We start from the raw sequence: 27,892 nt of genomic DNA on the forward strand, positions 1-27,892 counted from the left end.
ATTTGGTACCGGTTTTGTTAAAAGTTCTGTTAAATACAATGGCGCTTCGCCCACATGACAATTATATATGAAAGTCAATGACATCCTAGCATCAATAGGTAACCAATGTAGGTCTACAAGAGCATCAGACCTGGGGTAATGACATTACTTTCATAAAAATGCCAGTAATGACCATTACTTTTGAATTACATATCAACATCATATGTTTCCAAAGAGGTCTAAATTAGAGGATTACTAACCCCCTAATTTAGACCTCTTTGGAAATAAAATATGCGATATTACTACATGTATTTGAATAAACAGCAAAGTATTTGTTTAGAACAGCTTGATACATAGTCATAGTGTGATTAACAATCACTCTGATTTAAAAGGTAACTTCAAATAAATTGTGTTCATAAATTTTCTTTGTACATGTATTTTTATTTTTTTTCATTGTAATGTGTAATGTAATTCATTACTTTAGAAAAGTAATTGTAATTTAATTAATTAGTTATATGAATGAAAGTAATGGTAATTGTAATTGTAATGGTGAAAATTCCAAAGTATTTGTAATTTAATGCATTACATTTTAAAGTAATTGACCCCAGGTCTGGAGAGCATCCCTAGAGTTGTCAAATTTCTTGCGATTTAATACCAGTTTCGCATCTTTGCATTTTACATATTTCAGTCGGTGCTACGTCGTATAAAATCACATTGCAATAGTCCAAATGAGAAATTACGAAAGATAAAACCAAAATTTTTGTAGCTTCCTTTGTCAAGTATTTGCGAATTATGGTGGCTGATTTGTGCCACTTAACAATTTGTCGTCTTCGAGGCGAAAAGATGTCAAAACGATAATTAGCGACTTTTTGCCTCGAAATCACGAAAAGACGACAAAACGGAAAGTCGACAGACATAAGAACTGTAATACATAAGAACTATAATTTAATTTTAGCTGTTTCCTTTTTGTAAATGTAATTAATAATTATCGGAATCACAGCAAATTTCATATTGAATTCCTAGAAAATCATATAGCAAAATAACGGGAAAATCTGTAGTTTTGTCGTCTTGTCGACTTTCCGTTATTTCGAGGCGAAAAGTCGCTAATTATCGTTTTGTTGACTTTTCGTTTTGTCGTCTGTTTCTGTTTCGGTTCGACACGGTTCTAAAATCATAGCACACATTGCTCTTGATAACACGGTTTCTGATTAGCCAATGGAATTGAAAATTGCCCAATCAACATACGAGTAAACTTTGCGGTATCAAAATGGACGCAGTCGAGTTGAAAAATGCACCCCCAATGTATAAATCCTGGGTATTGCGACATTTTGGCTTTAGGGCAACTGATACACTGTAAGAGTGTTGCTTTATGTTAAACGTTTTTACAGAGAGCAATAAATACAACGAAACATAAAAAAAAAATCTTAGCATTATAAAGAATTTGGTACATGCTATTGTATCGAATCGAAAATCATCGAATCGAAACTAAAATATCGAAAATCGATCTAATCGAGAATGTACTGTATCGTTTCACCCCTAGAAGACACTGTAATGGTGGAGATATATTGAAGGCACTGTAATGGTGGGGGGATATATTGAAGGCACTGTAATGGTGGGGGATATATTGAAGGCATTGTGATGGTGGGGGTGTATTGAATGCACTGTAATGGTGGGGATGTATTAAAGGCACTGTAATGGTGGGGATATATTGAAGGCACTGTAATGATGGGGGTGTATTGAAGGTACTGTAATGGTGGGGGATATATTGAAGGTACTGTAATGGTGAGGGATATATTGGAGGCATTGTAATGGTGGGGGTATATTGAAGGCACTGTAATGGTGGGGGATATATTGAAGGCACTGTAATGGTTAGGGATATATTGGAGGCATTGTAATTTTGCGGATATATTGAAGGCACTGTAATGGTGGGGGATATATTAAAGGCACTGTAATGGTGGGGGATATATTGAAGGCACTGTAATGGTGGGGGATATATTGAAGGTACTATAATGGTGAGGGATATGTTGAAGGCATTGTAATGGTGGGGGATATATTGAAGGCATTGTAATGGTGGGGGATATATTGAAAGCACTGTAATGGTGGGTATATATTGAAGGCACTGTAATGGTGGGAGATATATTGAAGGCACTATAATGGTGAGGGATATATTGAAGGCATTGTAATGTTGGGGATATATTGAAGGCACTGTAATGATGGGGATATATTGAAGACATTGTACTGGTGGGGGATATATTGAAGGCACTGTACTGGTGGGGGATATATTGAACGCATTGTAATGGTGGGGGATATGTTGAAGGCACTGTAATGATGGGGATATATTGAAGACACTGTAACGTTGGGGGATATATTGAAGGCATTGTAATGGTGGAGGATGTATTGAAGGCATTGTAATGTTGGGGATATATTGAAGGCACTGTAATGATGGGGATATATTGAAGACATTGTACTGGTGGGGGATATATTGAAGGCACTGTACTGGTGGGGGATATATTGAAGGCACTGTAATGGTGGGGGATATGTTGAAGGCACTGTAATGATGGGGATATATTGAAGACACTGTAACGTTGGGGGATATATTGAAGGCATTGTAATGGTGGAGGATGTATTGAAGGCACTATAATTGTTATCGATATATTGAAGGCACTGTAATGGTGGGGATATACTGAAGGCACTGTAATGGTGAGGATATACTGAAGGCATTGTAATGTTGGGGGATATATTAAAGACACTGTAATGGTGGGGGATATATTGAAGTCATTGTAATGGTGAAGTTGTATTGAAGGCACTGTAATGGTGAGGGTATATTGAAGGCACTATAATGGTGAGGGATATATTGAAGGCATTGTAATGGTGGTGTATATATTGAAGGCACTGTAATGGTGGGGGATATATTGAAGGTACTGCAATGGTGGGTGACATATTGAAGGTAATGTAATGGTGGGAGATACATTGAAGGCATTGTAATGGTGGGGGATATATTGAAGACATTGTAATGGTGGAGGATATATTGAAGGCACTATAATTGTTATCGATATATTGAAGGCACTGTAATGGTGGGGGATATACTGAAGGTACTGTAATGGTGAGGGATATATTGGAGGCATTGTAATGTTGGGGGATATATTAATGACACTGCAATGGTGTGGGATATATTGAAGTCATTGTAATGGTGAAGTTGTATTGAAGGCACTGTAATGGTGGGGGTATATTGAAGGCACTATAATGGTGAGGGATATATTGAAGGCATTGTAATGGTGGGGGATATATTGAAGGCACTGCAATGGGGGGTGACATACTGAAGGTATTGTAATGGTGGGAGATATATTGAAGGCACTATAATGGTGAGGGATATATTTAAGGCATTGTAATGTTGGGGATATATTGAAGACACTGTAACGTTGGGGGATATATTGAAGGCATTGTGATGGTGGGGATATACTGGAGGCATTGTAATGGTGGGGATATATTGAAGGCATTGTAATTGTGGGGGATATATTGAAGTCATTGTAATGGTGGAGTTGTATTGAAGGCACTGTAATGGTGGGGAATATATTGAAGGTGCTGTAATGGTGGGGGATATATTGAAGGCACTATAATGGTGGTTGATATATTGAAGGCATTGTGATACTGGGGATATATTAGAGGCATTGTAATGGTGGGGGATATATTGAAGGCACTGTAATGGTGGGGGATATATTGAAGGCATTGTAATGGTGGGGATATATTGAAGGCATTGTGATGGTCGGGATATATTGAAGGCATTATAATGGTGGGGGATATATTGAAGACATTGTAATGGTTGGGATATATTGAAGGCATTGTAATGGTGGGGTATATATTGAAGGTGCTGTAATGGTGGGGATATATTGAAGGCATTGTAATGGTGGGGGATATATTGGAGGCATTGTAATGATAGGGAATATATTGGAAGCATTGTAATGGTGGGGGTATATTGAAGTCACTGTAATGGTGGGGAATATATTGAAGGCACTATAATGGTGGAGATATATTAAAGGCATTGTAATGGTGGGGGTGTATTGAAGGCATTGTAATGGTGGGGGGAATATATTGGAAGCATTATAATGGTGGGGAATATAATGAAGGCACTATAACGGTGGGTTATATATTGAAGGCATTGTAATGGGGGGATATATTGAAGGTACTATAATGGTGGGGGATATATTAAAGACACTGTAATGGTTGGGGATATATTGAAGTCATTGTAATGGTGAAGTTGTATTGAAGACACTGTAATGGTGGGGATATATTGAAGGCACTGTAATGGTGGGTGACATATTGAAGGCATTGTAATGGTGGGGATATATTGAAGGCACTCTAACGGTGGGGGATATATTGAAGGCACTGTAATGGTGGGGATATATTGAAGTCATTGTAATGGTGGAGTTGTATTGAAGGCACTGTAATGGTGGGGAATATATGAAAGGGGCTGTAATGGTGGGGGATATATTGAAGGCACTGTAATGGTGGGGGTTTATTGAAGGCACTGTAATGGTGGGGTGTATTAAAGGCACTGTAATGGTGGGGGATATATTGAAGGCACTGTAATGGTGGGGATGTATTAAAGGCACTGTAATGGTGGGGGATATATTGAAGGCATGGTAATGGTGGGTAACATATTGAAGGCAGTCTAATGGTGAGGGTGTATTAAAGACACTGTAATGGTTGGGATGTATTAAAGGCACTGTAATGGTGGGGGTGTATTAAAGGCATTGTAATGGTGGGGTGTATTAAAGGCACTGTAATGGTGGGGGATATATTGAAGGCATGGTAATGGTGGGTGACATATTGAAGGCAGTGTAATGGTGGGGGTGTATTAAAGGCACTGTAATGGTGGGGATATATTAAAGGCACTGTAATGGTGGGGATATATTGAAGGCATGGTGATGGTTGGTGACATATTGAAGGTATTGTAGTGTTGGGGATATATTGAAGGCACTGTAATGGTGGGGGTGTATTGAAGGCACTGTAATGTATGGGGGTGGGGGATATATTGAAGGCACTGTAGTGGTAGGGTATATTGATGGCACTGTAATGGTGGGGTATATCGAAGGCACTGTAATCGAGGAGCTTCTATCATCGGCCATGACCTCTTGATTGCAAAACAGTCTAATTAAGTGAACATAATGAACTCGTTTTCATTCAAGAAGTAGGTCCCAGGCGCTGCATGGTGTATTCCTGTACAATGGAATTTTCTGATTACTTTTATCTACAATGTGAAATATTGATAACGAGTCGTCTCTTCGTCAATGACCCAAATAATTAGGTTTTAATCGATCGTTTGTCCATACTTGCTTTGATTTACCCTTAAATAAATGGCATTCATACATGCGAACGAAAGCGATAACATCGCCAGATAATACATTCTGCGGAAAAACAACGTTTTTGATTAATTATACATTTTTAGAAAGCCGTTCTTTTTATTCGCGTGTCTGCAAACTAAGGAAGCCGTTTCTGCCCTACTTCGTGCGGATGTCGTAATTTGTACAAAATACACTCCTTGTTCTCCGTCGTTTCTTTAATCCGGATATCTGCACTGCGATTTTCTGGATTGGTGTTGCTCGTGTTTAACAAGGATGGTTTATTCGCCAAGGTACAATGGAATCTTTACATTTAGATGAAGATCATTTTCCAAGATACTTTCAATTTGAATACAACGAGTTCCTTTAATGGAGTTTGACACCTTGATTACAATTGTTGTTTACCTTTCCCATGGAAATGGTTCATAAATAAATGGTTGCTATTATTGCAATGATATAAGTCAGTAATCTACAGTCACTCCAGAGAGAAGCACATATTTCAGACAAACAGATGAACGACGTTTCCTCGCAGGATTTCCAGTTCTAAAGAAAACCTTGTCGTGAGCAGGTTTACACTCGGACAACGTCCTTAATAAGTATGGATTAATGTTAGTGTTCCTTTGTATATATGAAATCTTGATTACCCAGGATGATCATGATTAGGAGATTCTAATGACTGTTATACCCTTTTGAGTTCCGTTGGTTAGCGTTGCGTCGGATTGATTTTTGTAAATTTCTCAGTAGACGTTCTTGTTTACTGACGCAGCTCATTCTATCTCGGATATATCGTGTACTGGTTGACTAATCTCGTTAGAATTACGTTAGACTGTATAGACGGTGTCGTATGTTACAACCCAAATCGTCGCCCGTCCCAAATCTTCGCCGGCGACGACTTGGGCATAAACTCATGTATCCCAAATTGTCCTCCCCCTTGCTGCAACTATTTGTAAACCTCATTTACATACAAACTGGTCCTGTTTGTGAACTCCTACTCTCCTCGTCTTTCTTGTTCTTGTGGTTTTTCTTGTTGTTGTTTTTCTGTGGTCCAGCTATGACCGCAAAAGGTTCTCCTTCTATCGAGAAACACGCACCCTTCCACTTGATTTTTCTATATGATTATTGTTTCGTCCAGTCCTCCAGATAGAGAGAGAGAGACAGTCCGACAATAAATCATTTAGTCTTTTGTTGAACTATATTGTAGGGTCATTCTGCTGACCATCTTGTGCACCGCAGATTTGTTAGTGACCTCAGATTATATTATATTACGCCTGCTAGCCGCCGTTTGGACACGCTCCCGTCGTTTGGACACTCGTTAAAACCTCGAGAAACACCCACCCTTTCTCTTTAATTTTCAATATTTTTTGTTTGTTTAACTCGTTGAGCTCTCTCTCTCTCTCTCTCTCTCTCTCTCTCGATCGATCGATCGATCGATCGATCGATCGATCGATCGAAACACCCACCCTTCCTCTTTATTTTTCATTATTTTTTGTTTGTTTAACTCGTTGCACTCTCTCTATCTCTCTATATACATGTAAGTAAATGAACAAACAAGTAAACAAACAAATAAATGAAAGCTATGTGCGTAGTCCCATATAACCTACATATAAAATTTCAGCCCAATCGGTTCACAAACACCGGAGTGAAAGTCGAAAATAGTTCGCTCATGGCGCTTTGAGCTCGTGAACAAGAGATTTCATGTCACAGGAAGCACATGCCAGAAACACATGTGACCCACATATCGGTTCACAAACACCAAAGATATTGCAGAGTTGCCGAAACCTGTGCACAGCTCGCAGCGCTTTAAGCTCTCATTCCAGAATTCTCATTTTTGAGGAGGCATGTCAGAGGGTTATTACACCCCAAATCGTTGCCCGTCCCAAATCGTCGCCGATTTGGGATGGGCGACAATTTGAGGTTTCTTATGTAACACCCCAAATAGTCACCCGTCCCAAATCGTCGCCTACGACGATTTGGGCATAACCTCACACCCCAAATTGTCGTCTCCCTTGCTGCAACTATTTGGAAACATCATTTGTATACAACCTGGCCCTGTTTGTTAACTCCTTCTCATCTCCTCCTCTTTCATCATCATCTTCTTCTTCTTCTTTGGTCCAGCCATGACCTCAAAAGGTTCTCTGGATCTTATAAGCATGACATTTTTTAAAATCTTCTACTTCGTCTTCTACTTGTTCTGTTGTATAATTTGTTTTAAAGATTTATTATGATCACGGTATTTGTTATTGTTGTTTTGGTTGGTAGTGGTTTTGTTACTATTGAAAGAATTGTTGTTGTTGTTGGTGGTGGTGGTGTCATTGTTGTCTATGTGAATTTTTTTCGTCCAGTCCTCCAGAGAGAGAGGGAGAGAAAGATGTGTCCGACAATACATCGTTTTGCTTTTTGTTGTAGGGTCATTCTGCTGATCATGGGGTCGTTAGGTCTTGTGCACCGCAGATTTGTTCGTGATCTCAGATTATTTTATATTACGCCCGCTAGCCACCGTTTGGACACTCTCCCGCTGTTTGAACACTCGTGAAAACCTCGAGAAACACCCACCCTTCCTCTTTATTTCTCAATATTGTTATTTAACTCGTTGCGCGCTCTCTCTCTCTCTCTCTCTCTCTCTCTCTCTCTCTCTCTCAATAAGTAAATGAACAAACAAACAAATAAAAGAAACCTATGTGCGTAGTCCCATATAACTTACATACAAAATCTTAGCTCAATCGGTTTACAAACACCAGAGTGACAGTCGAAAATAATTCGCTATGATTACAGCTCGCGGTGCTTTGAGATTTCATGTTACGGGAAGCATATGCCAAGAACACATGTAACCCACATATCGGTTCACAAACACCAGAGATATTGCAAAGTTGCTGAAAATTGTGCACAGCTCCGGCGTTTTAAGCTCTCATTCCAGAATTCTTATTTTTGGGATGCATGTCAGAAGGTCACTTGTAATCTACATACAAAATTGCAGCCCAATATGTCGACAAGCACCAGAGATATGGGTGCGGACAGACAGACAAACAGACCAAGTGAAACCTATTTACCCCCATATAAGAGGGGGTATAATAAAAGAAGTTCTGTGTAATCTATCCTAAAAACGTCAATAAAATATTGTCGGGCGACGATTTAGGACAGGCGACAATTTGGGGTGTAATATAGTGCATCCCAAATCGTCGCCCCAAATGATAGTGCAATCTTGTCCCAAATCGTCGCCGGGGCGACGATTTGGAGTGAAATGTTATCTCAAATCGTCGGCGGCGACGATTTGAGATGGGGCGACGATTTGGAGGGTAACATCGTATAGTTTGAGGACCTTATATTTTAAGGGTCCGACCCTTGTAAGAATAGGTCCGTCATAATTAAAGGTCAGGGACGTTATTCCCCCGAATTTTCATCAATACTTCTTATCAAACAGTCATTTTCTTATATTTGTAATGACATGTTTCAATTTCGTCCCAGGTTTATGTAAGTGATTGCTACATTTCCGATGCATGTGCGTACGATTATTTGTTTTGTTCACGTACTGAAAATTACTGAGAGTTTGGAAACACCTTTTCACACATTTTCCTTTAGATTCCATTGGTTTTAAAACGTATAAACCCGATATGAAACAGATGAAAGCATGGGTTTCAAAGGTTATGAAAACAAGAGCGCCCGTGGGGGTTTATAGGGACCGAAATTTTACCATTTTTGTTCCTGTACCGATTAATTTCACAATGTGGCGAAATTCAAGACCCTAATCTAAATTGTTAAACCACTTGACTGCTAGAAAACAGAGATACTAAGGGTTTAAAGGTCCGGAATGGCCCCCATTAATTTCTATCACTAGTTCTTATCTCTAGTACGAACCTGCGTGACATTAACCTAGTTCGAGGAGAGGTATATTTGCACCCATAGGTATACGCAGAAAGGGTCAAATTATGAAAGAAAAACCATCCAGTCTACTTTTCCCTCTCACTTGTTACGGTTTTGTATGGTAGCCTTTCCCCCATAGTAGCCCCCCCCCCCCCCCCCGGAAAATGGTTATACAGTAAATCTTCCCCCTTAGCAAGGTTATAACCCCCCACCCCCCTTCACGGTTTAGAAAACAGATCATGGAAAGCCGGTCGGGCCTTGTACACAAATATTAATATTGCATGAATATGAGTATCGAAAAGTGTATGTTGCCGATAGTTTGAATGTAGATAAATGTATTTTCGTAGAGACGTTTAGAGATTACTGAGAAAATATAAAACATACGAAATTAGAAAAAAAATTCATAAAAAGCATTTTGTGGGAAACAATGAGGAAGCCCATTTAAATACAATGTATCACAATAAATCTTAATGTTCAATGATATTCTGCAGTTTCAATTGAATTAACAAGAGATCCACAAGCCTTGAAGGTTATCTGAGCCTATGCATGGACCTGTCTGAAAGACTTTTATTTGCATAATTTCCCCAAAGCTTAATTACAATTGAAATCTTTGGTATACTGCATTATAACCTCGTTTTTAATACAAAATCATTCAGGTTTAAATAAATCAATACATTCTGGCAGATTAATAGACACCCCCTCCAGCAAAGGCTTCCCCCAAAGTATTACTCGGTTAGGTTGCAGCATCATGGTCATCTCATCTTTTTATTTATTCAGTTTTCATCTAACATCAAAAGGACTAAATATGAGATTTTAAGCAGCATAAACATTAACCCTCTTTGACCATTTTATCCCCACTCCATCCTAAAAACCTGCAACCTGGTTTTACAGAATAAGCAGTTTTGTTAGATAACTTGTGTTGTTTCTATTTATGTATGTTTTATTTCATTCAGAATAAAGAAAAATCGTTTGAATCTGTAAATACTAAAGGAATTTTAACTATACAAGCACATTAGCCGGAGAGATTATAAAGAAAATTAGTGAATTTCTTATATTTACATTTATATAAATATTTTTTGGGATTCTCAGTTGCATTCTAGAAATTCAAGAATAGTCACATTTTCATTTTTAAAAGAATATTCCAAAATTAAAATCCACGAACAGGGAGAAACGCACAGGACTCCAAGTACAGGACAGCAATTTTAACACGTGAATGATTTTATCACACAATTTTTTGAAAATGTCTAAATGAAACTTAAAAGTAACAAGAGGCCCATGGGCCACATCGCTCACCTGAGCAGCAGTTCCTAGCAATGAGCAAGCTTGAGCAAAACTATCATTATACCAGCACTTTGATTTAGAAAAAAATTCAAATGTAACAACTGAAAATTCTTTGAGTAATTATCATCTCCCCTTGTAGAGGCCCTATGACCATTCATTTCAACAAATTCAATATAAGAATGGTTTGTGAAAAGTATGGTTGAAGTTAGCCCAGTGGTTCTGGAGAAGAGATCGACAATATGGAAAGATTACAGACGGACAACAGGTGATCAGAAAAGCTCATTTGAGCTTTCAGCTCAGATGAGCTAAAAATATTTTAAGAGTGCATGCTAAAAATCTAAATTTTCCAAATTATTCTTCGTATGGGAATAGAATATGATGACGTTGTCCATCTGTAAGATTTAAAATAAATTCATCTATTGAGAAATTTTGTACACGAATGTGTATGAATCCAAGTACTGACAGTAACAGCTGGGAGTTGCCCCTCCTGGAATAGTTACGATTATATCGATAACATGTTCATATCTATTAACCTACCAATGACTTGAGAGCAATTGGGGAAAACGTATCCTCTTAATTACCTCTAATTCAATTGAAAAATCCTACTTTCTCCTAATAAGGTGATAAAGAATCGTGTCTAGCGAGAGAGCGAGTTGATTCCTTAGTAGCGGCAATGTGGAATCAGGAGTAGACAATCAACGGGATTGTAGAATTTAAGTTTTACTCCTCTACATGCATGGAAAGTTATTGTGTTATCAAATGGAGGGAGACAATTATCTGTTTAACTAACAAATTTTGAGTTGCCTCAATAAGCACGAAATGTTCGGATTTTACATTCTATAAAATATATTAATCTTTTACATAACATTCGACTGAATGAAATGATGTTTGTTGAAAAAGAAATATTTCAAAATATTCCAATCAAAGGAATTCGGAAATTATCTCTCCATTCAGGATATAAAAGAAATTAATTGATAGCCAGAAAAGGAATGATTTCAGAGTGGAAAGAATGTGTGTGGGAATGGTCCGCCGTAAACGTAACGTAGGGGGAAAGGTTACTATACAACACCGGTATCGCTCCCGTGATCAGTTTATAAACGTATAATGATATTATCCTAGTTATATTCATTTTAGTTCTATTCCTGCTGTGTTGTTGTCGTTACAGCCCATTTTCAACAGTACTCACAGAAGGCAGAATCAGCCATTTTTATTTTTACCATCCAGGGTTGTCAATACCATTATGACTTCTTTTAATTGTAAGCGCCAAATGCAATATTGAGGAGCGGCGCATACCCACTGATATTTGCTAAAATATGTCCATTGTATACCATTTTACACTGTATATAATTCATAAATATTCTATATGTTTATAGATATAATCATTAATCATTTTAGCTAAAGTCATGACGGATACCGTCACACTGTTTATTCTTTCAAGATAACTGCCAATTACTGACGAACTGTTCCGCACATGGGAGGGACGCTATTTAGAGAAAGGATGAGGCAAGCAGCTCACACTAATGTCCAATGGACAGTTCGTCCCTATGCAGGTGTTCTTGACAATATCATCTAGTCCAAGGTTGTTTGATAAGGAGGTAGTAGAATTTACTGTTTGTTTACCACTGTGGTAATTACTACAGTAAAACACGATTATAACAAACGTGATTATAACGAATCCACGCTTATTGCGAATTTATATTTATTTCTCTATGAGAAAAAAAAAATAACGAAAATTGTATTGGATGTACAGTATAATGAAGTTTGTTATAACGAATTGGGGTGGGTTTTTTTTTTTCGCTGGCCATGGAGATTCGTTACAGTCAGCCATGTTTTACTTGTATTCGCTTGAATGAAATCTAAATGCCTGTCTTATATTTAAAAAGTTGCAGAAGAATTAAAATAACGTAGTGTGTTTGTTCGCATGTTTGCTTTCCTGGCCCTCTTAACATTTTTGGAAAATGTCAAGGATATTGGAAGGAAAATTACTCGAAAGTCCTAGAGTACAAGATGTAAGCTACAATTAAATAATTTCTATCAGACATTGGGCTCTATTTTTCGCCGATGAATTAGTTTAAGTTTTAGCTTATAAAAATTGTTTCAAAAAATGATAATAAACAACGTTTTGAAAATAAATAAATCTAAAACTTCAAAGGGCAGACGTTAGCAGTGGCACTTCCACTTCATAACGATGTCTATTATTGACAACTTCGGTGAGGATGTGATACATTATATATACATTGCTAATTACAAGTATTGCCTTTCATACGTCTGCGACTGCAACACCATTTAATATTTTTCAGTTATTTAGAGATGTCACCAGCTATAAGGTATCACTATATATTACTATAGAGGGGGGGGGGGGGAATCATTAAAAATCAGTTTACAAAATTGATGCCGAATAACGCAGTCGGACACGTTCTATGTTACCTATCTCGTCTGCCAACACCAGAAAAACAACACCCTACGCGACATTTTCGAAAATAAATTACCCGCAAACAAGACTACCCTCAAATCCACGTGTTTTTGACATGTGTGTAAACAGCCGGAGTGCACCTCAGGAAGTAGCCTCAGCTACCAACAGCAAATAGTTCCTTTGTATACACTTGGTTATTTCTACAAATTACACAAAATTTCCTAATCAGGGGTACAAAAATTAAGAGAAAAGAAGTAGAGGAAATGAGAAAAATCACGCAAGGAAAAAAAAATTTCTTTAAATACAGTATATGGAACTACAATTGACTAAGTTCATTTTGATTGGACAATTACCGGTGTGATACCTATAAGTGATGTGCCTCAAGCCCATAGCAGTGAGGGTTCTTCCTCATGCCAATGTCTATCGTGACACGGGGCTTCCGTCATCCTATCCGAAACAAACGCGACTCGTACTATATTTCTCAACTGATTCGATACACAAGAGCTTGTTCTGCGTATGATCAGTTTTTAAAATCAAGACAGGTTACTGGCAAACAATTTGGTGTTACAGGGTTTCAACAGTCTCGTTTAAAGCCAGCATTTCGCAAATTCTATGGTCTTTATAACGATCTAATTGCCAATACGACCTAGTGAACTCCGTTTACCTGATCAAGACGGGGCTCACGGCGGGTGTGACCGGTCGTCAGGGGATGCTTACTCCCCCTGGGCACCTGGCCTCACCTCTGGTATGTCCAGGGATCCGTGTGTGCCCAACTCTCTATTTTGTATTCCTTATAGGAGTTATAAGTTGAGTTGAGATTGATCACTGTTCGTTATCTTGTATTATGTATATAATGTGTATATGATACACATTAAATTAAAAGAAAATAACCCATAAAACTATTTCACTGTGGTCTGCTAATAGATAACGGACACTTGGCGAAGAAACAGTCAACATACATGTTAAACGTCTTACATTTGACGTGACGTCGGGATCAAGAATCGATGTTGACTCAATTTTGAAAAGTAAAATGTCAAAGTTCCAAAATGAATAATGGCAAAACGCATGCGGTTGCTAAAGGAATATAAAGGATAAGGGCTCTATTTGCCCACCAAAGTTGACAGTCATGCTTTCTGGACACGAGTAAAAGAATGTCAGGGGCGGGGACCAGACTTATAAAGTAAAATTTTCGGTAATATGAGGCTCTCGTATAACATGGTGCCATGGCCTTCCCATAATGCTCTGTAATTATAGTAAGGTCAGCAGGCATGCTATCGAAGGTTTCCTAAGAATAGTCCTAAGACATGACTTAAGATATGTCTTAGGACCATTTTTTCTTTTGGGGTAGGGGTGTCTTGTTTTGTTTGTTTTTCAGTTGTCTCTCGTTCCCGGTAGTTCCTCTCGTTTTCAATAAATCGACGCACTGCAATATATCGATAAATCATGGCCTCTCCTCTGCGACATTGAACTATACTGCTATACTCTTATCATACACTTGCTGGATATGATTGATAGCTAGTCCTTTTCTTGATATAACGAACATTTTGTGCAATCAATGTAAAACTTAGAGTAGTCTTACTCTACCTTTCCCAAGGAGTTTCCATGGATCACAAATACAATATAGCCATGAAATACATATTTTTAGATCAGCTGGCGATTTTGAAAACGAATCAACGATGTCCTTTCATCTTCATGGAGTAAATAGAAAACGTTCTGCTTACGATGTGAAAAACACCGCTAAGGCCAGGTGAAGGTCAAGCACATCCTGTGGGTAAATACACGTACACGAAAGTTAACAAACTTAAGACACCTACATGTAGACGCTGTTAACTTCATTATATTTACATTTGCCAATGCACTTCCTTATATGACAGACCTAATGAAATTGACATTCAAATTCTTATAACATGAAGTTGGTCACGTGATCAGTCTTTTCTTGTGTATGAATATAATCACCGCTTCAAAAATCAGTTCCTATACTTTCACCTGACTTCTTGCTTATGTAATGCAGTGGGGGATTTAGAGACACCCCCTATTTAGCCACATATTTAAAAAGTACAAATAGTGCGAGTAAAATTCCAAACAACTGAGTATTTTGGCTAATACTTGTCTTTCAAATGTGCTCCCCCTCGTATACCCTGGATCCGCCACTGCAATGACATCATAACAGAAACAAATGCATCAGGATACTTATACAGAGTTTATTTTGTAAACAGACAAGAATTTCATCAATTCATAAAACAGAAACATTAAGCATACCGTTCAGTTGTTTCATTCTAAACAGTTTTGAATACCGTCTGCAACTATATCTAAACTGCAACTTCTGCAACGTGGCAAATTTATAAGATAACTTTGATATTGGAAGTAAGAAAGGCAGAGTTATAAGCCCATTAACTTGATGATGATGATGATGATAAGTTAACCTGTTGTTTCCTGACAACTGCCATCACGGCTATGACTCGGCATGAGTGAGGCTGATTTCGAGGCTCGGATGATTATGTTCATGTCAGGGTACCGGTGCGAGTCTTCATTAAAATCCTACAACAGAAATCTCTCAAGTGAATAAAAACTCTGTCAGTTAGTTTTTATATTCTAGCTCTTACACACACTGAAGGTAAATAAAACAAGGGACCTACCTGCACTCCGTCAAAATCTGTCCTACTGTCTCGGGGCGTCTCCTACATGGCTACAACCGTGAGTCCTAACGATGAACATGCCGTTGTTTCAATCCAAAAACCTGACTAACAGCTTAACGTTAACTTGACTCATGAATCATATCCGCCATCAATTCTCTCTGATCCTTTGAATTTCTGTCGAAATTTGTGTTCAACAATTGCGTTTTCAACTTAGTCGTTTAGGCCAACGCCAGCATCTCCATCGCAGATCGCGACCAAATTACATCACAGATGTAGTTTACCCCGCTCTTCTTATCTTCAGTTCAGTCGACTTTACCCTCTAAATTACATTGTACCTTCATTTTACACCTGTTTCGTCTTTTTTCACCTTTTTAATTAAATATCAATATCTTATATTCTCTTAGATATTGTTCCTAATAATCTATTCGATAAAACTCTAACAAACTATATTTTGTGTTGTACAATCGTTATCATTCTCTCACCAGACGGCGCATTACGCAAGCTTCACTTACACCTCTGTCAAAGCTTGGAATCACGGGACAATATGATCACATGATATATTAAACAATCATTCTCGTTTTACTTTCCCTTTAAAGTTCTGGCAACACGTGATACGTCATGCATGCTCTTTTCATTGCCCACTGACACTATTTTAAGTACATTTCTTCCATCTAGGTGTTTGTCTCTTGTTTCACTAATTTTATCGTGTTTTTACAGCCTTTCTCACTTTTTGATTCCATGTTCATATAAAATCTCTTGATTTTGTCTATGAAAATCATAAGGGAAAATGCCTTAAAATAAAATTGTGATCTTTATTGATAAATTGTATATTATTGTTTCGTACCGATTGTTAGGTTGTTCATGGCACACTGATTTTGAATACGGATTACTCCTAGGCACCTGATCCCGTCTCTGGTATATACAGGGGTCCGTGTTTGCCAACTCTCTATTTTGTATTCCTTATATGAATTATGAGATTAATCACTGTTTGTTATCTTCACCTTCCATCCTTACATGAAATTCTTGTACCCATAATGCACATATAACAACACTGTGGTATACGGTACAAATCACGCCATTTACGTTTACTAACTGATTTATTAATCTCATTATCCAGGAGAGTACAAACAAGGGGAAACAACTCTAAACAAACATAGAATGGATCATGAATACATCACATCCTCCCCCTTATAAAAATGATATTTTTGGACTGTTTTAAAATGGACATTCAATTGCTACAAAATATATTTAAATATGCACTTGATTATTGACCTATTAATATACATGTAAATCACAATCTCAAAGAATGACAATATAAGCTAAGTTTTTCCCCCAATCCAGTATCAAAAATGCACTTCCAAGTTATATGAAAGAAATCAGTTATCAAATTGTAAACTACGTACTGACAAAATATAATCACTTAAATCAATCATGTCAAAATTCAATCCAACTATCTACTTGATTGTTAAAGCCAAATAAATGAACACATTAATGACATTATACATAACTATGCAGAACATATAAACAATGACCACAATAATACACTATTCACTCCAATCACTGAATTCACTCGCGCTAATGCACAGGAATATTTATGCAACGACCACTACGGATCACACGAACAGGGCTAATAGCTGGTGGTTTGGCATCAGGTGTTGCAGTAGTAGTTTCATCAGAAGCTGTAGAATCCGACAAAGAAGTTTCGGTTCCATTGACTTCTGATTTTGGCGGACTATACGACGGAGCACTAGATATTGGAGTTTCCTCTGTAACTGTGTATTTCAAGTTACTTCTAACTCGAGTTGGCCTCAAGAGCTTGCAGTTCCTTCAATAATGTTTTCCGTTATTCTGAACAATGTATGAAAGTTTAGCCGAATATAAGTCTTTGATGTGCCCGCTTGTCCACTGTCCAGATGGATTCTTCATCATTACGTTGTCTCCTGGCTTAAGAGGTTTCAGTGGCTCTTTTCTGGCGTGTTTGTCGAAGGTTTCCTCCTATTTTTGCTGACGAAATTTAAAGCTTGATCAGGGTATCCTCATTTATGTTCGATTTTAACAAATGCAGTGTTGTTGGTACGATAGACTTCAGTCTTCGCCCTAGAAACATCTGAGCAGGCGACAAGTCAATACCATCAATTTTGGTATTTCTGTACTCTAGCAGAGCTACATATGGATCATGAGATATTTGGGGATAAGACGTTTCATCGTCTGGACCATGCGTTCTGTTTGTCTATTAGACCGAGCATAGTAAGGACTAGTAGTTGAATGTGTGATCTGATATCGCTTTACGAATTCCCTAAATTCAAAGCTGCTAAACTGTGGTCCATTATCACTTATGATGATACCCGGAAGTCCGTATTTGACAATTATGCTCTTAACATGAGTAATCACACACTTAGATGTCAATGATTCGAGTCTAGACACTTCTGGCCACTTTGACAAGTAATCAACAGTGAGCAAATAATGAGTTCCATTGAGTTAAAAAAGATCCATACCAATCTTTGACCAAGGTCTTGTAGGTAATGTGCTTGGGATCATCGGTTCTTTAGGATTCATGGCTTGGTACTTTGCACAAATCTCACAATGTTTTCGATGTCTTTTCCCATACCATTCCAAAACAGAATGTCTCTTGCACGGTTTTTAGTCTTGACAATTCCTTGATGTCCCACAGTTTCTCCAGCATTTCGTTTTGCAGCGACTTTGGAACAATGAGTTTATGAGACTTATAGAGAATACCATCAATACAAGAGATGTCGTCTCTGAAATTCCAGTAGTTCCTAATTTCTGGTGATAGATCAGCTTTGTTGTCCGGCCATCCAACTAAGACCGTATCCATGAGCTGCTGTAGTTCCATATCATGACTGGTTTCTTTCCTGATTCAGTCCTGCATTTCCTGTGAGGCAGGTAAGTATGATGTAAGATGAATTTCATTCACCTGAAGATCCGGAACGATTACCTCCTTTGTCTCCTTGAGAAAAGATCGACTCAAATGATCGGCTAGGAACATTTTCCCCCGGTTTGTACATGACTGGAATATCATACTTTTCAAGTGCCAATACTAGTCTCTGAAGTTGATAACACAGGCTTCTTAAAGATGCTTTCAAGAGGTTTATGGTCTGATTCGACTCGCACACAGTGTCCATACACATAGTCGTGGAATTTGGTACATCCATAAAGAATCGCAAGGCCTTCTCGACCTGAGAATAACGTTGTTGTGTCTCGGTCAAGGCACGAGATCCGTAAGCAACTGGCTTGTCATCCTGAATCAGAACAGCGCCAAGTCCCTTACAACTAGCATCCACAGATAGCAATACTGGTTTGTTTGGGTCGTAGTATTGTAGAATTGGTGTGCTAGTTTTCATATGTTTCAGTTTCTGGAAGCTCTCCTCCTGTTCCTTTTCCATCTCCAAGCTGTGTTTTTCTCCTGTAGCTGACGTAACGGACTGCCGACTTCTGACAGATTAGGCATAAACTTTCTTAGGTACTGTACAAAGCCCATAAACGTTTGGAGGTCCTTCACATTTTCTGGACGGTCCATTTCTTGTACCGCACGCACTTTCTCTGGATCAGGCTTCAAGCCCGAGTCAGTAAATCTATGTCCAACATAGGTAAGTTCCGAACGTCTAATCTCACATTTGTCTGCACTGGGCTTCAAGTTGAATTGACGAGCACGTTCCAGTACCGTTTTTAATCGTCTGTCATGTTTTTCCACCGTGGTACCCCATATGATATAATCAATAATCGCTTCAGTTCCATCAAGATCATGGACCATCTCGGAAATAGCACGTTGGAACACTTCCAGAGCAGACTTGATTCCAAACGGCATTCTGACGAAACGATAACGTTCAAATGGCGAGTTGAATGTGCACAACTTCGAACTATCTTCATCTAGTTTGGTCTGCCAAAATCCAGATGTGGCGTCCCATTTACTAAAAACTTTGGCTCCAGGCATCATTGCTGCTATTTCCTCTACTATTTTCAAAGGAAAATGTTCACGCAATATAGCATTGTTCAAGTCCCGAGGATCAATACTGATCCTAATCTTTCCATTAAGCTTGGTAACAGTTATCATGGAAATGACCCATTTAGTAGGTTCACGCTGCTTACCAATCACTCCTTCACGCTTAATTCGGTCCAACTTATCCTTGACCTTGTCCTTCAAAGCTAATGGGATCTTGCGTGGAGGATGTATAACCGGCTGCACATCTTTGTCTTTCTCGATGGTGTAAGTGTCTGGTAAGCATCCGAGTCTGGTAAATAAATCCTGATACTCCTGCAAAGGTGTTATCTGGTAGAGCAGAAGTGTTCTCCTTGTGAATGCTATACACTTTCTGTATAAGTCATAGTTTGGTGCATGTGTCAGCTCCAAGTACAGCATTCACTGGTTTGTCAACAATGTGGAATTGCACACTTGGCAGCGTAATATTTTTCCATGAACAGGGTAACTTAACAGTTCCAGCACAAGGAATGTAGTGTCCTGAAAATGACTTCAGTGGTGAAGAGGTAGGTATGAGTTCTGCACTCCTGTCTATTTTCTGTAGTAGAGTGCAAGAAATCACATTACATTTGGCTCCTGTATCGAGTTGAAACTGAGTACTAATGTTATTCACTTTAATGGTCTCAAACCAGTCTTTGTCTCGCGCATACCCCACATCCCCAGTTCAAATAAAGAATTCTTACTCAGACGTGTCTACTGCAAGAATAGTTTTCACTTTGTTAGTTTTCTTTAAGCTTGTACCAGTTCGCTTGTTGCTTCATCGACACTTTACAGCAAAGTGATTTAGTTTTCCATATTTTCTACATGTTTCACCATAAGCATGGCATTGTTTGTAATCATGAGTCTTACCACAGTTTCTGCAGTCTTTCACTTTCTGCTTTGTACTTTCACTTTCATTTTTGGCATGAAATATCTGTTTCCTGTATTGTGTCTGTCCCCTGTTCGCTTTCACTGAGATACCATGAACAGATTTGTCCTCCATGGACTGTACTTGTTGCTTAGACAGTTCAGACGTTCTAGCGAAGTTAATAGCTTTCTCCAGTGTCAAATCTGACCCCTCATTTATACATTTTTCACGTACTTTATGGTATTTGGTTCCAAACACAATAGCATCACGTATCATATCGTCTGGATCCTTATATCCACATTCTTTGACAAGAAGTCTAAGGTCTGTGAGGAATTTTTCAAAAATCTCACCTTCTCTCTGTGTCCTACTAAGAAACTTGTATCTTGAATATACTCGATTCGACTTCGGTTTCACGTGGTTCTCGAATTTCTCCTTGATCACCGAGAAATTCTTACTGTCATCCTCCGACAGGTTCCAAGTGGAATGTATGTCTCTCCTCTTATCGCCAATCCAAATCATCAAGTAGTTACAATGCTCTTCTTCATTTATCGAGCTCAGAGGGCCCTTTATCAAAAATCCCACGTGTTGAATAAATGTGGGCCATTCTTCTACGAGGTCCGGAGCCTCCCAGTTAAATCTGGGCGAGATAGGTGAACTTATCGTGTTCATGGCGTAAGCTCGGTTCCTATCTAAAATTCCCTGTATTTTATTTCTGTGGATGGCGATGGATGGGTGTGAATTTTATCCGACTTCTAACACCATGTGGTATACGGTACAAATCACGCCATTTACGTTTACTAACTGATTTATTAATCTCATTATCCAGGAGAGTACAAACAAAGGGAAACAACTCTAAACAAACATAGAATGGATCATGAATACATCACAAACACTACATAACCTTTTTCCATAATCAAAATTAAAAATGATATAAAATTAATGATAAGAAAGAAACGTTAAAGAATAAATCAATTATTCTTTAAACAATCACATTATGTTACCCGTGTCAGAAATAGACAGATCAAAGATTTAAATTCTTTTAAAATGTTTTAGTGGAATTCATATAGTGTATTTGAATATAGTGCATTTGTAATTGAACTCAATCAATATTTAGTTGAAACTGTCTCTTGAAAACATGTACCTATGTCAAATGCGTTCTGACGTTTGTTATGGTAGACAATGTGTTGATATGATTATCACGTCTGTAAAATATGCATGTACTTTTAATACCTGCTAATACCCTGCTACTCAAATATCAATTACAATGTATTTATTCAATGGCAAATGATATGATGTACTTTTGGGTATTTCAGTCAACATATTTATGCCTTGGAACTGATTAAAATTCTACTGTACTTAGAGTATTTCGTCAAAAATGTTTCATTTGTGTTCGAACGATTTTTTTTAATGAAAGTATAGGGGCCTACTATACGCACATTCAAATTTATTTTAGAATTTCTAAACGATAAATTATAATTTTAATAGTTTATAAATTGACGATATTGATTGTTTGAAAAAATTACATTGATTTGCTACTTCTTTTGCCACAATGTATGATGCTATAAGCGTGACGTCATTAACATCAGCAGCTTGCACGTAGCGAACTACATGCAAGTATACTACAAATCCAAAATGGCGGAGGCGGTATTTGTTACTTTGGAAAATGAAATCGTTTACAAAAGCAACATTACTCTCTACAAAGTTATGACAAATGTGTCTGATAGTATTCTACATAAAACTCACGGTTCCTGGAGATTTAGGTGTTGGGTTGATGATTTCAATATTTTCTTGAGGATTTCGAATTCGATAATTCGAACATGTAGTACATGTACCAGCGTGCTTGATTCGTCGAAAACTGTGTAAAACGGGAAGGGAGGGGTGTGGGCAATCGTAACTACTCGGCTACTTCCGAGCGCGTGATCCGATTGGGTTGTGGGGTGTGGGGGATGATTTAATTGGTTTCATGAACCACACCGTTCATGTAGCTTGGTTTAGGTTGAAACCAAGAGTTTAAGACTGGGTTTAGAGACAAATGGAGGGTAATTACGGAACTGGAAAGGGAATTGAAAAATTGTAGTTGTTTTCGTCAACATTATAGGTTGGATTGGCATCGTCATGACGTCATTGTTAAATACAGCAATGTGATCTCCACATGATTTTTATTTCAGTATCGTGATCACACGTTAATGTTGATGCCATATTTTTATGATCATGCTACATCGTAAATATTCCCGCTTTGATATACATGTATACTGAACAAAAAAAAACAACAACCCAAAAACGAACAAACAAACAAAAAGAGTAGAAGTAGAGTTGCCGTTCAGTCGGCGTCCTAGAATTGGCGCGACCGTGCATTTGATTCCCCCGTTTCCCTTACTAGGTGTTTCGGTCCGTCCCGCTCCGTTTATGGGGCGCGGAGTGGACTGAAAACTCATGCCCGTTTTCATTCTGTTGCTACGACAATATTGCTCCGCGTCATAAAAAAAATTATGTTTCGTTTATAATCGTTTCTCAAGTTACGTCAAATCTGTTTTTCTACATTAATTTGTTAAGGAATGAAAGTAGATTTTCCTCATTTTATGCCATATTAAAGTCAGATGGGACAGTTTATACTCTTTTATAACCGCTTTGCGGTTTACAATGCATAAACTTTATATCGCATAAATACATGTAAATAACCTGATGTAGATCTGAATACGCGCCCCCTCCCGATGAAATTATTACAATGCTGGAAATATACAATACAACATATAACGAGTTCCCATTCCAGCATGATAAACGACAGAGTAAAATTTTCTAGGTATCTTGAACATTGTAAAATCATTTTCCAAGTCAGGAATAACACAATAGGTATAATAAAATAAAATTGTGTTATGTAGTTATACATGAGACTGATAACTGTTCGTTATCTTCACCTTTCATATTTACATAAGGGTTAAAACGGGGACTGGTGGCTAGTAATAATCCCCATTTAGCCAAATAAATATGAGAGGGGTGTTTCATGTAATAAAATAAGACTCATAAATGTAGTAGAAGAACTAGAAAATACTATGAAGCTCTCTCCCTGTTTTCTGTTTTTGAAAGTAAGCTTTTCCCCGCTCGTTACAGATCAATGATTTTAATTCAGTTTCTCATACCCGCTTCGCCCGCCGGTGTAGAGGCAAATTTTGACTCCCATAGAATAATGACCGGGAGTCGAAAAATGACCCCCGGTCATTATTCTATGGGAGTCAAAATTTGCCTCTACAAAGGTGACGGGACCGATAAGATGGCGGTGGTGTTTCTAACTCTGCGGGAATAGAAGTGCCAGCAGCACCACACATTTGATAGGCCCACTTTACCTTTCAGCTTCATGACAAACTCAGATATATGATATTTAGGTTTAGTTCAGTCAATCTCTAAATAAATAATTTTTATGATTGATGAAAAAGAAACCCGTTGTGATGGCACGAATACACAGGGTCCCAATTTTCTAATTACGGCGACAATGTAAAGGAAATAAATTCATAGCAATTTTTATTAATGAATTCGGCATATTATGCATTTGAATTCACGGGACATTTACAGCACTTAAAGATATTACAATCATATTCATAGTACAATTGAGAACGTAGAGTATCGCATGCACCGGACTGATATTAGAGCATTAGACAAATAGTAATATACATGTATCTCCATATACTAGTTTTGATGTTCAAAAGTATATGTTGACTATATAAATACTTATAAAGGGATCGGTGCTCTACATTCCTAGGATAAAACCATAAAGATAAAAAAAATTCATTTACGGGGGTCCTTAGTAGGTAAACGCTCCGATGAAAGATGTTTGATAGTCCTGAAAACAAAAAAATAAGGTATTCAAAAATTATTTCAGCAGAGTAATCAAAAAGTGTCAGTCTGAAGGTCAGGTCTGACAAACCCCGTTGTAGACTGACAAAGGTTTTTATTAACATTCCATTGTTCATACATGTGTATAACTGTTAAAGGACAAAATATAAATCAGTATGTTGCTTGTTTTATGTCGCGAGTTATGAAATATCATAATACAATAATACACATGATCAAAATTCTTGACCATATGCTATACATCACGATGGAGTTATGCTTATCCAAAAACCTAGAACGAATTGACCATGCCTCCATATCATAGATTCTTTGGTTCTGGAACATGTGGATAGGGAATAGACATCAGTCAGATTATGACAGACTAATGAAAAATCATATTTCCCTTTTATGTCAATACTTGTATTTCATATTGGTGTAGTTAATAAATTATGACTCTAAATTAAATGTAATCTATAAATACTGGTGCTGGTGCACAAAACATGCTCTGAGCAGGTTCCCCTTTTTTGCTTTGATTTTCCCTCATTTGGGCTAATCTGCACCACCCCACACCATCACAGTACCAAACATGGGGATTTAGACACTGTGCACAATCAAGAACCCTATCGGCCCTTCTCAAAAAACCTTTCATATGGGGCCATTGTAATAATTAGGAAAAGACACTATATTGAATCACAACACGTGTATCCTGATGCTGACATCTTTAATCATCCTGCACATATTCATACGCATAAACAAAACATGAAATATAATCGCGGGAAATTACGGCGTACTTAGGTTTGACACTACACAATAAGAAATAGTTCTGTTATTAAGAGTAACAAGCATATACTGGTAATGAATAAAATGCAGTTATTACAGCCATCCACTTTCCCTCTCAGCTACAGACCTTTTGCTGGACCATGCATGTTTTCACCGGAATTTCTTCAGCAACTGAACTCGTGTCTTAGTTTCGTATTGCACCCATCTATATGCTAGGAATCATGGCGACACCTACATATTGTATATCAACATTTTTATTAAGCACTCAGCTACATTTGACATGCATCCTAAAATTATTGTATACATTTTTACACATGTATTATCACTTCAAATATGGGGTATTTCTATTTTTTTTTTTTTTTAAAGTTGACCGGGTCTATAGTGCGAAACTGTCCCCTGCTACCATAGATCTACAAAAGATGGCCAGTTCTTCCTGGGAACACAACTGTTCGATAGTGCAATATTTGCTCCTTACTTATTACAGTAGTCCTGCTGGAAGCTTTGGATAAGACTAAACTGGATCAGAGATGGTGTGCGCAATCGTGTTTTCTTTACACATCAACATAATTTTAGCTGTACTTCAGTTTTGTGGACGTAAATATTTACCACAATTGAATTTATTGAAGCTTTCGTGAAATTGATATTTTGCTGTGTGAATAAGAAATATTCACGTATTTTGAAAAAATTGTTTTCTGTGAAATGAAAGTGTACAAATATATATTGCATCATACTCTACTAAAAGCCAAAGCGGCATTCCTACAACTGAAGAACATCTGGAACTCCAAAGAGCTGACTCTGCAGACCAAGATCAGGCTGTTCAACTCAAACGTCAAGTCAGTTCTTCTCAACGGGGCCGAAACCAGGAGGACAACAGTGGCTACAGTCCAAAAGGTCCAGACCTTTATAAATTCTTGTCTGAGAAGGGTGTTCCAAATCCGCTGGCCGAAAACCATCAACAACAAAGACCTTTGGCAGAAAACCAACCAACTCCCTGCAGAAGACGAGATTCTGAGACGACGCTGGAGGTGGATTGGTCACACATTCCGTAAGCCAGCGTCAAACATCACAAGACAAGCGCTGACCTGGAATCCCTAAGGAAAGAGAAATAGAGGCAGGCCGAAAAACACGTGGCGCCGAGACCAAGAAAATTAGATACACCTGGAGACAGATTGAACAAAGGGCCCAGAATATAGACCTCTGAAGATCTCTTGTCGGCGGTCTATGCACTAAGAGCGTAGCAGGCATAAGTAAGTACATGTACTCTACATGAAAAAAGTGATGATTGAAGACAACGAAAAGTAATCAATCTCATAAATCCTATAAAGAAACAGGGCAAATACTGACCCCTGGAAACACCAGAAGTGGGATCAGATGCTTAGGGGGGATTATACATCCCCTGTTGACCGGTCACACCCGCCGTGACCCCTCTATCTTGATCAGGTAAACAGCGTTTCGTAGTAAAAAAAAAAAAAATCAGTATATAAAGAAACACAGAACAATTGATGTGAAATACGCCCGACAACACTCGACTTAATGTCGGGTTATATTTAAAAATAAGAACATTTTAACGAGCATAGAATTTGCGATATGCTGACTTTTAAAGAGACTGTTGAGACCCTTGTAACATCAACGTATTTGTCAGTAGCCTGTCTCAATTCAAAAATTGATCATACGCAGAACATGCTTTTGCGTATCGAATCAGCTGAGAGACATAAACACAATATGGTGATTAATGGAATATTGCTACAAACATGTTAATATTTACCAATAGACATTATAGAAACAACGTGATATAAAATTATTGAAATCAGCTATCAGAAGGATATCTGATCCGCCATCTGTTCCGTCGTGTTCTGGTAAGGATTACCCTTGTTGAGTATTAACGTCCATCACCATTCACGTAAAAGTCATTAAAAGAACTGCTTTTAAATTCACTGGTTATTCACTTCTAAAATCACAAAATATTAAATATATACAGTGAAGAGAATGTGGTGATTCATCTAAAGCTGGTGACATCTTTATAGGAGTGAAAAATTATGTAGTAAAACAAGAAACACAAACTATATTCGTATGTAGCATTGTTTGTCTTATCCCTAAATTCGCTGCATATCTTCAAGATCACACGCAATTAATTGGAACACTGAAATTAAGTTGTAGCAGATAAAAATGGAAAATGTTCCACAAGGATCTTGCTGATCTCTTTATATATCGGACGGCAAACAGAGTCGAGCGTTTCATGCATCTTATCGAAAGGCGTCTTCTTTGCGATAAGATACTCGTACACATGGCGTCCTTTTTTTGTGATATGATACACATGGCATCCTTTTTTGTGAAATGATACACAGCACGTCCTCTTTGTGATGTGATACACATGGCGTCCTTTTTGTGATATGATACACAGGGCGTCCTCTTTGTGATATGATACACAGGGCGTCCTCTTTGTGATGTAATACACATGGCGTCCTTTTTGTGATATGATACACAGGGCGTCCTCTTTGTGATATGATACACAGGGCGTCCTCTTTGTGATGTGATACACATGGCGTCCTTTTTGTGATATGATACACAGGGCGTCCTCTTTGTGATATGATACACAGGGCGTCCTCTTTGTGATGTGATACACAGGGCGTCCTCTTTGTGATGTGATACACATGGCGTCCTCTTTGTGATGTGATACACAGGGCGTCCTCTTTGTGATATGATACACAGGGCGTCCTCTTTGTGATGTGATACACATGTTGGATCTACTGCATTTTCATTATAAGCTGCACGGTTGCTCTGAAGTAGGCATGTTCTCATTTCACCACCAGTTCTGCGACTTCTCTAATTGAAGGCGTATCCATGTCAGCCATGTGATGTACTCTTGTATGGAGTGTGGCGTCCGCGTAACTTTTTCCCGCTATTAATCATTTATACTCTTTACTACAGTGTGGCCCG

The 27,892-nt window shown here is 38.1% G+C and overlaps 1 protein-coding gene and 1 long non-coding RNA gene across 2 annotated transcripts; both read right to left on the reverse strand.

Annotated features, from left to right (window-relative positions):
- Nucleotides 1–14,710: 14,710 nt before the first annotated feature.
- On the reverse strand, nucleotides 14,711–15,983 carry LOC125659751 (uncharacterized). The gene is made up of 3 exons (XR_007364198.2): nucleotides 15,507–15,983; nucleotides 15,130–15,408; nucleotides 14,711–15,020 (listed from the first exon to the last, which is right to left on the reverse strand). It is a non-coding gene; the product is annotated as an uncharacterized LOC125659751 (long non-coding RNA).
- Nucleotides 15,984–20,260: 4,277 nt separating this feature from the next.
- LOC125660191 (uncharacterized) lies at nucleotides 20,261–21,019 on the reverse strand. Its single transcript, XM_048892027.2, has one exon. It carries the CDS (start codon nucleotides 21,017–21,019, stop codon nucleotides 20,261–20,263), a length of 759 nt encoding a protein of 252 aa, XP_048747984.2.
- Between the last annotated feature and the right edge of the window lie 6,873 nt (nucleotides 21,020–27,892).

Source organism: Ostrea edulis, chromosome 9, assembly GCF_947568905.1.
Source record: "Ostrea edulis chromosome 9, xbOstEdul1.1, whole genome shotgun sequence".
Lineage (NCBI taxonomy): Eukaryota > Metazoa > Mollusca > Bivalvia > Ostreida > Ostreidae > Ostrea > Ostrea edulis.